At 43.4% G+C, this 15055-nt stretch overlaps 1 protein-coding gene across 2 annotated transcripts in view; it reads left to right on the plus strand.

The window, feature by feature from the left end:
* The window catches only part of GOLGA3 (golgin A3), a 143158-nt gene that overhangs the window by 47546 nt on the left and 80557 nt on the right, over positions 1 to 15055 (plus strand). For both annotated transcript variants that reach the window (XM_073628458.1, XM_073628465.1), the window contains exon 7: positions 14465 to 14771. In XM_073628458.1, the coding sequence (XP_073484559.1) occupies positions 14465 to 14771 (307 nt within the window). The remainder of the gene's footprint in view (positions 1 to 14464; positions 14772 to 15055) is intronic.

Here is a 15055-nt window from a genome sequence, read left to right on the forward strand (position 1 = left end):
GCTAGTACGCAAAGATGCTGATATGTACAGTTGCTAAAATCACACAGTTGCTCGTACGCACAGATCCTGATATGTACAGTTGCTGAAATCGCACAGTTGCTAACATACACAGATGCTGAATTGCACAGTCGCTAAGGTCGCACAGTTGCTTAAAATGCACAGATGCTGAAATACACAGTGGCTGGATTGCACAGTGCTAGATCGCACAGTTGCTGCTGAAACGCACAGGTGCTGCTTAAACGCAAGGTTGCTGCTTAAACAGGTTGCATAAAGACACATGGTCATGTGTGTACAAAATGCATTTTTGGATATGTTTCTTTAAAAAAAAAAAAAAATGCTTAATTTTTTTGATCACATAAGAACGCGTGATCGCATAAGGTGACAGGATCACTTAAAGATACACGGTCACATAAAGATGCATGTTTATGTTTGTATAGTTATGCATTGTTTTTTCTTGCCTCCTAGTTGCATGGTCACGCAGAAAGGCTTGATCGCATAAAGATGCTTGATCATCAGGCTAGAAAACCTCGACAGGATCCTCATGCAGGTGCTTGCTTACAAGCTAGCCAAATGCACAACTGCTGGGATGCACAGTTGCTGGTGCGCATTGTTGCCAACGCACAAACAGTTAAATCGCACGATTGCCAACGCATACTTCGCTTCACTCACAAGTCATCCATCTGCGCTAAAACACAAGAAACAAACTATAAAATTCTTTCTAGATGGTACAGAACCCCAACACTTTTACATAAAATATTTCCTACTACATCTGAAGAGTGTTGGAGATGCCTGAGAGACAAGGGTACCCTGTTACACATATTTTGGTCATGCCCTAAGCTATCACGGTTCTGGAAGGTAGTACACGAGACGATACAACTGTTTACAGACAGGATAATTCCAAAAGATCCGGCATTCTTTCTCCTACATGCCACTGACATACCAGACAAAGTGTACAAACGTTCAGTCATACGACATCTATTAGACGCAGCCAGAGCTTGCATACCTCTCTGCTGGAAACTCACCACACCACCGTCTATTGACATGTGGCTTGGTAAGGTGGAAGACATAAGGCAAATGGAGGACCTGATCCACACGGCTCAACATAGGGAAGAAGCGTTCTCTAAGACATGGCAATTATGGCTGATGTTTATATACTCGGCGGCAGGTCAATCTTTGAGAGGTGCAGACGTGGCCCGGTGATTATACAGACCTGCAGGTTAAGTCATCAGCATCCTGTGAACAGAGCCGTGGTTGTTCGGATTCTGTGTATTTTTTTTTTTTTTTTCTTGCGCCTCCATGTTCGCGAGAATCATCCCCTTCCCCTATCCCACTCTGCCCCCCCCACCTAACTCCCCCCCCTTCCTCTCCACCCCCCCCTTACATTCCACCGCACTTCTTCCCTCCTTGCTTCTCTGTCACTCTACCTTCAATTTCTTCTAATTTCTATCCTTAAGTAATATAGAAAATAGAGGACCGGCGCAATGGGAACCAGCACTGGAAGTTGTCACATGTACATTTCGACCCTACAGTTTAACTTGCTATAACCATATAAGTGTCAATGTATGGTCTTCGATTAACAAGCTGGATGTAGATCTGTTGAATAAGAGTTTTGTAAGAATTTATGTCACGATACTATACCATGTGTATGTTCAAACGCATATATATTTATGTATCTGTGGGCCCATGTGGGCCGTGTTCTTGACCTAAATAAACAATTTAAAAAAAAAAAAAAATCGCACGATTGCGGAAAAACACTTTGGCGGAGGATAACTTCCTCTTTACTAGTCCACATGTTTGCATAAAATACATGAGTTTGGAATGTACATCATGTAGGTAAAACAAGTAATAGAACATGTTCTTGTTGATCACATAAAGATACATGTTTTCTGTTGGTATGGATTTACATAGACGCATGAGGACGCTGGGTCACATTAAAGTGCTTGTTTGCACAGAAATGCCTAAAATCACATAAAAATGCTGGATTGCATAAAGATGCCCGATCGCACAAGGGTGCTTGATCACACAACGGTGTTTGATCACACAAGAGTCCTTGGTCACACAAGGGTACTTGTCCGCCCAGTAGTGCTTATATTGCATAACGTGTTTGATCATATAAAAAAGGCAGAATCACATAAGGATTGCATGATCGCCTAGATTGGCATGGTTGCATAACGAGGCATGTTAATTTAAGTTTTCCTTAAATATACAGGATTCCTTATGTTCACATAGGAATACGTGTCTGCATGGATACATGTTGTGTAATGTTGCATAACACGTTCATAAAGCGCATGCTTGCTTGCAAGATGCCTGTTCCATAGCACACGTGTTATATGTATGCGTGTATACAGCGCACACTTTTCTTGTTCTTGCCTAAAACATATTGGTATGAATTTATGCTTCCATAGAGGAATATAGCGTTAATACTTGCCTCATACACATACGGGCCGTTTGCATTTGTGTTTATTTGCATGGGCTACAGAGGTTGTCTGCGCTTCGCAGGGGAACAGCACCTCTTCCGGTTGGTGGTCTGGCCCTTCGGGTTAGCCACCGTGCCGGGGGTAAATACCCAGGGTATAACAGTAATGGCATACCGAGGCAATCTGCTGCTGATAGTAGCATGGCTGGACCTAGGTGGTCAAGTATCTGGAACTCCTGGGTTGGGATCCCAGTCTAAAGGTACTTTCTTACAGTCGGTAAGGATCTTGGAGTGTTTGGGACTCAGCCCAAAAAGGGGGTCAAGGCAAGGAAGAGTTCCTTACATTTACCTTTGCTAAGGTGCTAGGGAAGATGGCTTCATTCAAAGTGGTGCCCTATGCTCAGTTTCGTTCAAGACTGCTATAAACATTATTCTGTCTGCCTGGGACAAGTAGATCCTAACCTAGGCATTATCCAAAGGGTCTGGTCCCAGGGATACACCGGAACCTCAGCAAGATGGCAGAAAGGAAGATCCTTCATGCCGTTTACCTGGGAGGTGCTGGCTACGAAGGCTGGCCTCTAGGGATGGAGACCAGTACTGAAGGAGACCACTGCCTGGGGGAAGTGGTCAAGCTCAGAGAGGCTTTACTGTCGACATTCTAGAGCTTCCGATGGCACGTCTGGCTTAATGGCCTGGGCATTTAGATTACAGGATTGTTCTGTCAAGGTACAATCCGACAATGCCATATCAGTAATTTACTTCAGTTACCAAGGAGGCACTAGAAGTCACGCAGCCAGAGGGAAGTGGGCCATGTTTTGGTTTGGGTAGAGGAGCTTGTACCTTGCTTATCGACAATCTTCATATCGTGAAATGGAGAATTGACAGGCAGCTCTCTGGAGCTGTCAAAAATTGTTCCCGGGAGAATGGCCTCTGTACCCTGACTTTTTTCTTCCTAGATAAGAATTGTGGGCGTCCAGGTTCAACAAGAAATTGGACAGCTTTGTGTCAAGGGCTAGGGATCCACTCGCATATGGGACAGATGCATTAGTGACCTTGTGGGATCAGTTTTTCACTGATTTATATGTTCTCCCCAGTTCAGCTGCTTCCATAGCACTTCCACTTTGATCCTGCTGTGCAGGATCAAAGTGGAAGGGAAGCTGGTAATACTACTAGCCCAGCATGGCCCAGAAGATCCTGGTATACAGAGAGATAGTAAGGTTGGCAGTAGGGAAACCGTGGACTCTTCCATCTAGTCCAGACTTGCTTTTGCAAAGGGCCGATATTCCATCCGGCCTTACAATCGCTAAATTTAATGGTCTGTCTATTAAAGCCCACATGTTAAAGAATCAGGGCTTTCAGGTTCAGTGGTAACTGCCCTGATTAATGCAAGAAAGCGGGCCTCTAGGACCATTTATTATAGGGTCTGGAGGGCCTATGTTTTCTGGTGTGAAACCAAAAGATGGCATCCTCAGAGGTATGTCATAGGTAGAATTCTTGCTTTCCTACAGTTGGGGGTAAAAATGAAGCTAGCAATTTTGGCCTTTGTCATTGTTTTTCAAAGGCCGCTTGCTTCGCATTCTTTGATCCGGGCCTTTTATACAAGGGACAATGCGTAAAAATCCGCCAGTTAGATCGCACTTGTGCCGCAGGGTTGAGTCTAGTTTTGTCAGCGTACAAGCCGATGCATCATATTCCTTTTGATCCTCCTAACAGGGGAATTGGTGCTCTCCGTTGCGGTAGCCTCCGCAAGAGTTTGTTTTGGCAGCTTTCTTTTGTATAGTGCTATACTTAATTATTCTTAAGGATACGGTGATGTTAAATCCTCACCCAGCCTTTTTCCTTTTTCCTAAAAGGATCTAGCTGTCATTTGAATCAACACGTTTCTTACCTTCCTTTTTACCAGCACCTTGTTCTGCAGAAGGAAAGTTATTAATTCCTCTCAATATAGTGAGAGCGGTTAAAGGTATATCTGAATGTTTCAGATACGGGAATCTGACGTTTGTTGTGCTGCCAGATCACCCTAAGAATGGGCAGGCAGCGTTCAAATCGGCTATTAAAATGGTTGCACTCTCTCGTTGTAGTGAGAGCAGTCAAGGCCTATCTAAAGCGACTGTTCAGATACATAAAAGGAATGTTTGTGGCGCTACCTGGAGGTCCCAGGATAGGGCAGATAGCATCTAAATCAACTGTTTTAATGTTGATTTGTCAAGTTTTATTCAGGCTTGTGATTTGAAGAATAGGTTTTTCTCATTAGAGTGCACTTTACTAGGCCTGTAAGCGTTTCATGGGCGGTGTGTTACCAAGCCTTTATGACTCAGATTTACAAGGTCGCCACTTGGTCGTCTATACATACGTTCACTAATTTCTATCAGGTGAATGTAAGACTGCAAGAGGATGCCGCTTTTGGCGCAGTGTCCTGCAGGCAGCAGTATAGGTCCTCACGTCTGATGGCGGTCTGCGTTTATTTATGTCTCCCTCCCCTCAGTAGGCATTGCTTTAGGACATCCCACTTAGTAATTACTATGAGCCTCTGTTTTTCATGATGTACGATAAAGAAAATAGGATTTTTATAACAGCTTACCTGTAAAATCCTTTTCTTGGAGTACATCACGAGACACAGAGCTCCCGCCCCTCTTGTGGGACACTTATTGCTTTACTACAAAACCTGAGGTACTCCCTGTAGGGGAGGGATTAAATAGGGAGGAAACTTCCTGTCCAATTGATTACACCAGTGTCCAGCACCTGAAGGTGAGATATAAAGCCACTTACTAATTACTATGAGCCTCTATGTCCCGTGATGTACTCCAAGAAAAGGATTTTACAGGTAAGCTGTTATAAAAATCCTATTATTAGAATGACCCGACTTAAAAAAAAGATCACATGTTCAACATGGCTCTATTGGTTTACGCTCATCTATTTAGAGGAGGGTCTGTTGGCAATGCAGGACTGAAGTTGATACAGTACTCCTCTGCTTAGAACAGGGATTATGCAGCTCTATTATTTATCATAAAACAAATTGATCCGTAAAATCGTGAACAATGATATCAAAAGAATGTGGCAAAAAAAATATAGTTCATGAAACCGTGCAACAATAAAAATTTTGAAGGTATTTTATTGTTGCACGATTTCATAAACTATATTTTTTCACACATTCTTTTGATATCATTGTTCACTATTTTATGGATCAATTTGTTTTATGATAAATAATAGCCCTGCATAATCTCTGTTCTAATTGTATTGCACAGTGTATCTGACTGTTTTTTGCTAGTGGCTTTTTCAAAATTTTTTCACTTTTTCTTGATATTGTCAGCGCGGTTTCCCTTTACTTACTCCTCTGCTTGCCTCCTCCAACAATTTTCTCCGATCTCCCCTTCTACTTTTTCTTATGCAGATAAATCCTGGTAGGTCAGCTACTCTCCCGTGGACCTTTTAAACTTCTTAATATTTGCAACGGTAGTCTCAGGAACATGAAGCTGCTTGGAGATGGTCTCATAACCTTTACCTTTGACATGCTTGTGTACTTTTTCTAATTTCTATTCAGTGTGGTGCATACGCTGATACCAAAAATCAGAGTGACTACTTCTGTCCATTTTTAATAGCCTGCCTAGAGGATTGAAGATGTGTGACATTAGTTACATAAACAGTTTAGAATATCACGATGATCCAATTATTTATAATCTTTTCCCGAGGTGTCAACAAATCTGTCCAGGCCATTGTGGAACATTTTTGTAAAATAATCCATAAATTATGTGTTTTTTTTCACTTTCTACCTTCGACTCTGTGACATACCAAATACATGGAGTAACTACTTTTAACTTCATCACTTTTTGGAAAGAATGATGCATTGTTTCATATTTGTCCATAGCTGTACATCTTATTATTTAAACAAAATATACACAAAATAGAAACATAAATTAATGTGTTTTCTTTTGTTTTTGGGTTATGTAAAACATGATCCTAAATAGCTGTTTTTCTTACCTACATTTTGATATCAGTGTTCCTAACACGTCTTGCTGTTTTTTGCAATTATTAGAAATATGTCTGCATTGTGTTCTGCTGTTGTTTTTCTGAACAGCATAAAGGCTGGTTCACACTTGCTGAATATCGGCCGGTTCAACAGAAATCTGCTGAAATTCAGTTAGTGTGTACAACAGCCTGTCCAAATGGGCATGCTGGAAAACCAGGAGCCAACAGGCATCCGATCAGGGCTCGCAGCCAATGGCTGCAAGTGCTGACCGGTGTGTTCTGGTGGGGAGGGCAGTCCCCCTGTTCGAACACAATAGCTCAACAGGGAGATGGCTGTTTTAACCACTTGCTGAATGGCTTCTGTACATATACGTCGGCACTTTAAAGAGATGGATATCTCGGTATCTTGTTTCGTTCAGCCTGCTGGGTTGAACAAAAAAAAAGGACCTGTGTACCAGGCTTTAGGGTATATACAGTGACAACAAAACGTCCATGATTTATTGTCAAAGTGAGTGAGTGATTGATTTGTATAGCGCAACAAATGCGAACTGAATCGCCTCAAGGGGCTTGAACCGTCTTGTGTTGTCCTGCTTCTTTGAAGAGGTGGGTCTTGAGTTTTTTTCTAAAGGCCTGATGGTTTTCTTCCATGTGAATGTTAATGGGTAGAGCGTGCCATAGCCGTGGTCCTTGGACTGCGAATCTACGTTCTCCCTTTGATTTGTAGCGTGACTTGGGAATGAGGAGGAGGTTTTGGTTAGTTGATAGAAGACTGCGGTTAGGTGTGTAGCGTTTTATTTTCTCGCATTGAGGAGCGTTTCCTTGTGTGCATTTGTGGGTAAGGCAGAGGGTCTTGAATGTGATCCGATCCTTTACGATTAGCCAATGTAGGGTCCTCAGGGATGGGGAGATGGATTCCCAGGGTTTTTTTCCCATTACCAATCTTGCTGCCGTGTTTTGGATGACTTGTAGGCGTGCAATCTGGTATTTAGGTAGTTCTATGCAGAGGGAGTTTGCGTAGTCCAGTCGGGAATTGATGATAGTTCCAACTATTGTTGCTTTGTCCTCTTCTGGGATGAGTCTGCGTAGTAGGCGGAGGAGATGGTGAGATCCGCTGACTGAACGGCCGCCCGTGCCGTTCCTTCAGAGCCCTGTGCCATGACCCGCAGCTCCTGCGCCTATGCCTTGCAGGTGAGAGGAAAAAAAAAAGTGCAGCGGTTTACAACCGCTTTAAACATTCACAATATTGGAGAAAAAAGTAAGCGAACCCATAGACTAATTACATCAACAATAGCTAATTTGCTAACCTGGAGTCCAGTTAATGAAATTAGTTTGGTGTGGTTTAAATCTCCTTTGATTAATAAAGATCAATTAAGATTGCTGTTTATAGGAAAGATCAGCTGATGTGAACCATGCCTCCCAAAAAGATCTCTGAAGACATATGATCAGAAGTAGTTGATTTGCATAGGGCTGGAAAGGAATACAAAGCAATCGCAAAGTGTTTAGGCATCCATCAGTAGACAGGCAAATTGTCTATAAATAAATACATATAGATACAAGTAACAGCTTGAAGACCTCACTGGAACTGGCAGACATAACTGTTCATGAGTCCACCATACGTAAGTCTTTGAACAGGCAGGAGGTCCATGGCCGAACACCATGGGGGAATCTGCTGCTCTCCAAAAAACAAGCACTTTGGCAAACCGCAACACCACTGGGAAAATGTTTTGTGGACTGATGAAACAAAAGTTGAATTGTTCAGGAAGAATACTGAGCACTATGTATGGCTGGAAAAAGGGTACAGATTACCAACATCAAAACGTCATGTCAACCGTGAGGTATGGTGGAGGGAACATCATGATTTTGGCTTGCTTAGCTGCCTCAGGGCCTGGAGCATACGCCATCACCGAGGAGAAAATGAATTCCCAAGTTTACCAAAATATCCTACAGGATGATGTCAGGGTGGCTGTCAAGCAGCTGAAGCTTAGTAGAAGTTGGGTGAAGCAGCAGGACAATGACCCTAAGCATTGAAAAAAATCCACCACAGACTAGCTTCAGAAAAAGAAAATGCGCCTTTTGGAGTGGCCCAGTCAGAGCTCAGACCTTAACCCCATAAAGATGCTGTAGAATGACATTGAGAGCTGTTCACACCAGACATCCTACAAATGTGTCTGAGCTGAAGAAGTTTTGAAAAAAGAGGAATGGTTAGAAATTCCTCCTGAACGTTGTTGTACAGGTCTGATCAAGACCTACTGAAAGCACTGCTGTGAAGGTTTGACCAGCTATTAACTCCAAGGGTTCACTTACTTTGTCCTCCAGTACTGTGAATGTTTAATAGGCGTGTTCAATAAAGACATGAGAAAATAAAATTGTTTGTGTGTTATCAGCTTAAGCATATTGTGCTTGTCTAGAGTTCCACCCAAAAGTGGAACTTCTGCTTTAAGCACTCCTCGCCCCCTTACATGCCACATTTAATTTTTTTTTTGGGGGGGTGGGGGTGGGTGGTACCTGGTTTTGACAGGTACTTCCTGTCCCACTTCCTCCTTCCATCGCTTGGCCACCTAGGTGACTCCTCCTCTCCCCATAGGCGGCCCCTCCCTCTCTGCACTTATCTGGGACACGTCACAGGTCCACGTCACAGGTCCCAAAAGATTGCCTAGCCACTAGGAGAGCGCAGCGGGCTCCTGGCTGTGAAGCTGCAAGCTATCACAGCCGGGTGCCCAAAGTAGTAATGAGGCGCCGCAGAGAGGAGCGAGGCTGGACCGTGGGACAGGTGAGTGTCTGTTTATTAAAAGTCAGCAGCTACACGTTTTTGTAGCAGCTGACTCTTAATAATCTTGCAAAACAGTGGAACTCTGCATTTAAAGTTGTTGTAAAACCTAAACATTTTTACTTTTTTTTTTTTTTTTTTTTTTTTTATGCGTTCCTTGCATTATAATAAAAAATGTTTAGGTGTCAGCATCCCTGCAACCCTCATTTAATCTAGCGCCGTGCATGTCTGTAGCTCTTCTCTCCCTTCACTTTTGGGTCTCGCTGGCTTTGCTGGTGCCTCGGGAGCCATTGGCTCCCAGTGCTGTCAATCAAAGCTAGTGACGCAGGAGCAAGGGGCTGGGCAGAGTCCCACTGTCTGGGTCAATAGACGCAGCAGCAGGGCTCGGGTGCGAGCACGCACAAGTGCCCCCATGAGAAGTCGCTTGCCATGCGGGCACTAAACAGAGGGCCAGGAGCGCCGGCAGAGGACACGAAAAGAAAAGGAGGTTCGTGGCTGCTCCTGTGCAATTCCATTACACAGAGCTGGTAAGTATACAGATGTTTGTTTAAAAAAAAATAAAAAATTACCTTTACAATCGATTTAAGCCTGGTACACACTGTAAGTTGAACAGAAAAAAAAACAGATGAATCACCGTACCAAAGCAAGCGATGTTGGTGCAGTGATTTCCACTCCTACCCCCCCCCCCCCACCTAATCAGCCATTGGCTGCAAGCACTGATGAGATGCTGGTTTTCCAGCATAAGTTGAGAGTCCGATCACTCACTTTTTATTTCAGCTGTACTGTACATATGAATACCACTTGTACATGCCAGTAGGATATTGGAAATTTGGTACAACCCCTCCTCCCCTCTTCCTCCTAGAGGTCATAGCTTTTATCCTTCTCTTTTACAGCAACTAGAAACATGGAACTGACACTGTGGAGATGGTTTTGAAGGTCTATGCTCAATTGCTCTCATGCTTATCCTCTTCCCACTGCGTGGTTAGTAATTGGTTAGACAGTGCATATGAATATCAGGTGTCAGGAAACTTTATATGCATATACACTATATTACCAAAAGTATTGGAACACCTTCCTTTACACGTACATGGACTTTATTGGCATCTTCGTCTGTAGGGTTCAATATTGAGTTGGCCCACCCTTTGCAGCTGTAACAGCTTCAACTCTTCTGGGAAGGCTGTCCACAAGGTTTAGGAGTGAGTCTATTTGAGTGTTTTACCATTCTTCCCGAAGCGCATTTGTGAGGTCAGGCACTGATGTGGACGAGAAGGCCTGGCTTGCAATCTCCGCTCTAATTCATCCCAAAGGCGTTCTATTGGGTTGAGGTTAGGACTGTGCAGGCCAGTCAAGTTCCTCCACCCCAAACTCGCTCATCCATGTCCTTATGGACCTTGCTTTGTGCACTAAAAAAAAAAGAGTATATATACAGAAGATGTGGGACTTTGTGTGAAGCATATGGCAGCAAAAGGGTACTTGGGTGAATAAAAGGAATTTTATTAAGCATTTATTGTACATACATATTACCAGGTAGCATAGATAAATAACATGCATAAGGTAATAGAACCAATGAACACAGTTCATGGTACATAAACTGGTGACAACAAAAGTATGCAAAAAACAAGGTAATATACATAAATAGATACTAAAATGGTAGCTTCATACAGTAGAAATATTTAAAATTCCCAGGTTCACCATGACATATGAGTATATAGCAATGTTTGAAAGGATATGACCTGCAGGACCTATGGCCTCCCTGAGCCTGTGGGGGTACGAAATATATAATAACTTGAAATTCTTGATAAAGGTAGATAAACGGCAATCAGAAGCTCTATGCGTTTTGTGGCTATGGCCACTCGTCAGGAGCAGGCACGTGTGGTTTCTATAAAAAATATTAAGATAAAAAAAAAAAAAAAAGCAATTATGAATGGTAAAGACAAGGTTAGGGGTAGAATACAGAACCACCATAACCAGGGCTTACTTACTAAGATTAGTGTGACAGACCTAGCCGGGAAAGAGACTTTTGGAGGGGACTGTATGCTAGCCTCTTGCCGATCGATCGGGGGCCCTTGCATTTGGGGGAACGGTGCTCTTTGTGAGCTGTATGTCTGGGGACCCTGGATTTGCCATATTGGAATAGTGGCTGATTCATAATGCTGGGACAGATACTGTTAGGAGATGCTGATGTAAATTCCAACACCTGTCTGTCTATTGTCTGCTAAAATGTGTATTGTAAATAAGTCTACTATGGGATCTAAGAGTCATTAGATCCCCATTGTTATTTGTGTTAATTAACTCTGCTATTGTGTGAAGAAGAGTCTATGTTGATTGTGATAATGTTGATTGGACTTTCTGAACTACAAGACGGCCAGTCTGGCCTAACAGTCATGTCTGAGTCATCTAGGCTGTCTAAAGGGATTAGTTAATTAGCTCATGTTAATTAGGTTAATTAGGTTACAGCTGTATTGTTAGAGTAATATGAGCAGGAGGTCTGCACCTCCACTTTGAGTGTATAAAAGCCTGTATTTTGTCAATAAAGATATATTCCTGTTTGAACTTACATACAGCCTGCCTGGTGTTTGTTCTGAGCTTATCACAACTGGGTTAGAACGGCACATAGCTGAAGTTCTGATCGCGGAGCATTGGATGACCGAACCATCAGACGTTGCAATCTGATTCTATAGCTGCAGAAGAGTGTCGGGAGAGTGGAACCGAGTGAGCAAGGGGCTCGTTACAATTAGGCATGTTGAGTGTGCAGTGGCAAGGCCCTGCAAGCAGTCCGGAAAACAACTCCACACCGGGAGCTGAGGTGGGCAGGCCTGCCGGCCTGGGAGGGGCGGTACTCACGGCAGGCACGGCAACCGAGGGCATTCTAAAAGTAAGGGGACAATAGTGGACGGGGGGGGGAGGAAAAAACAGTGGGGAAAACAGGAAAGTGGAAAGCAAAAGAAGGAGTGAGGGAAAGGGGGGGAAAAAGGGGAGGGGGGGTTGAAAAGCAAGGAAGAGAAGGGAGAAGGAGCAAGGCAGGAATGGGGGGGAGGGTAAGGGGGAAGATGGGGGGGGGGGAGTGGAGTGAGGACATGGGGACGGGGAAGGAAGTGAATGTTGGGGGGGTGATCAGTGAAAGTGAAGGAGAACTGCTGAGTGAAAACAAGTGAGACCAAAATTCATGATGATGATAAAACAATTGAGTTAAATAATGCCAATTACCTTGTGTTATGAGGAACCCAGTGAAGGGAACCAGGAGGGGCAACAGAAAACCGATGCATGTGGTGGTGTGAAGAAAGCCTCCAGTGCCGTAGCCAGCCAGGGAACGCCCTTAAATACTCCCGCTGCGGGGATGTCCACCAATGTCACGCCGTGGGGGGGGGGGGGGGAGGAGTGCCAGGCGGCTGATTCCAGCCACCGGCACGTAGCAAACTCCCCCATAGCCCACGAGTATGGTAAAGATAGCCTGTGCACGACGGCATCAGAACGGCGCCCCGCGCACAGCATCAGATGCGTGACACCGACACGCATTGACGGCACATCCGCCCCCCGGGCCATAAACATGGTAGGGGAGGGGGGGAATGTCCGCAAGGCGCGACGCAGCCCCCAGGATAGGAGAGAAAACAGACCGCAAGACGGCCCGGCACACCCTCCATCAACAGGGCATTCTAAAAGTGAGGGGACAATAGTGAGCAAGGGGGGTAAGGGGGACAAGGGGGGGGGGGGGGAAAGCGTGAGGAAAAAACAGTGGGGAAAGAAGGAAAGTGGAAAAGGTATAGATCTCTAAAGGAATAGCAAATTAGTATAATTACAAGGTTGAACAATTAATCCAGGGGAGACTAAACATAGGTCCTTCATGGCAGAAGGACTAATATATCTAAACTGGTAGAGCTGACTCAGATGCTTCCATCCCTATTCATATTATTAAGGAAAAAAGGGGGAATATTAGGGACTTTCAGGAAGCCATGATCTGGTAAGATCATGTATTTCCATCCCTTGCTCCTTCTCCCTTCACTTCCTTGCTTTGGTAAACCTGAGAATTTTAAATATTTCTACTATATGAAACTACCATTTTAGTATCTATTTATGGTTATTACCTCATTTTTTGCATACTTTTGTTGTCACCAGTTTATGTACCATGAACTGTGTGTACAATATATGCTTAATAAATGTGTTAATATGTGTACAATATATGCTTAATAAAATTCCTTTTATTCACCCAGTTACCCTTTTGCTGCCATATGCTTCACACAGAGTCCCACATCTTCTGTATATGTATATATACTTTTTTCTTTTAATATAAATGGGATGGATATCCATGACCTCACCAGGCCATGATATCATCTAAAAGTCCCTAGGGATGGAAATACATGATCTTACCAGATCATGGTTTCCTGAAAGTCCCTAATATTCCCCCTTTTTTCCTTTTTGCTTTGTGCACTGGTGTGCAGTCATGGTGCAACAGGAAAGGGCCACCCCTAAACTGTTCCCACAAAGTTGGGAACATGAAATTGTCCAAAATGTCTTGGTATGCTGACGTCCTAAGAGTTTCCTTCACTGGAACTAAGGGGCCAAGCCCAACCCATGAAAAACAACCCCACACCATAATCCCCCCTCCACCAAATGATTTGGACCAGTGCACAAAGCAAGGTCCATAAAGGCATGGATGAGCGAGTTTTGGGTGAAGGAACTTGACTGGCCTGACCTCAAACCGATAGAACACCTTTGGAATGAATTAGAGCGGAGACTGCATGCCAGGCCTTCTCGACCAACATCAATGCCTGACCTCACAAATGTGCTTCTGGAAGAATGGTCAAACATTCCCATAGACACACTCCTAAACCTTGTGGACAGCTTTCCCAGAAGAGTTGAAGCTGTTATAGCTGCAAAGGGTGGACTAAGGTCCCATACACACTATTAGATTTTCTGCAAATTTTTGTCTTCAGATTTACCAAAACCATATAATATGAGGTCAAACCTTAAGAGTTTCAATTTGTATGCAATCAGGCAGGCCTTTGCACTACATGGTTTTGGTAAATCTGAAGACAAAAATCTGCAGAAAATCTAATAGTGTGTATGGGGTCTTAGACTAGGATGCCATTAAAGTTCATGTGCATGTATTGGGATGCCTGCCTTTACTTTTGGTAATACAGTGTACTTGTTTTTGGTTAGTGACGTGCTAAAGAGTGAATAACAGATATAAATGCCAGCCACAAAGCATACACCTCCAAAAACAAGTTCATATTAGCAGCCCCCATTTTTGTATTCTGACAGGTTTCTTTTAAAATATAGTCCCAGCTAAGTCATATACTGTATGCTTTTCTAAACAGGCATTGAAAGAAAAGACAGAACTACAGGCCCAGCTGGCAGCAGTGAACACCAGGCTTCAAGCTGAGGTTGAACAAAGCCTGGCTAGCCAACAAAGGCAAGAGACCTTGAGCTCTGAGGTTGTCACCCTGAAGAAGTCCTGCCTAGAGCTGGAGAGGGCCATGGCAGATCTTCAGAATTCATTGGAAGTAAAGAATACCGGACTGGCCTCTTTAACCAACGATTTGCAGGTAGCTGAAGAGCAATATCAGAGGTTGATGAGCAAAGTGGAAGAGTTGCAGAGAGCTATTATTCAAAAGGATAACACAGGTGATAATACTTTACTTACATAAAAGAGCTCTTAGTATGGTACTGTATGTGTGTTTTTGCTATAATAGCAATAATAGCAATTCCTTTCTAGAGACTACTTTTAACTGTGCATCAAATTCCAAGACTCATGTAACGAATGCTGTGTAAAATTATTTTTTTGAGCATTTTTATTATCCATTGATAAAAATAGATCTTTATTTAGTCACACTTTTGACTATCACTTTGTTTAACTTCTTGTTCTGATCTGATCTCTGTTTTAATGTACAAATAGAGAGCGTGTAATC

Source organism: Aquarana catesbeiana, linkage group LG01 (assembly GCF_042186555.1).
Source record: "Aquarana catesbeiana isolate 2022-GZ linkage group LG01, ASM4218655v1, whole genome shotgun sequence".
In the NCBI taxonomy this organism is placed as follows: Eukaryota; Metazoa; Chordata; class Amphibia; order Anura; family Ranidae; genus Aquarana; species Aquarana catesbeiana.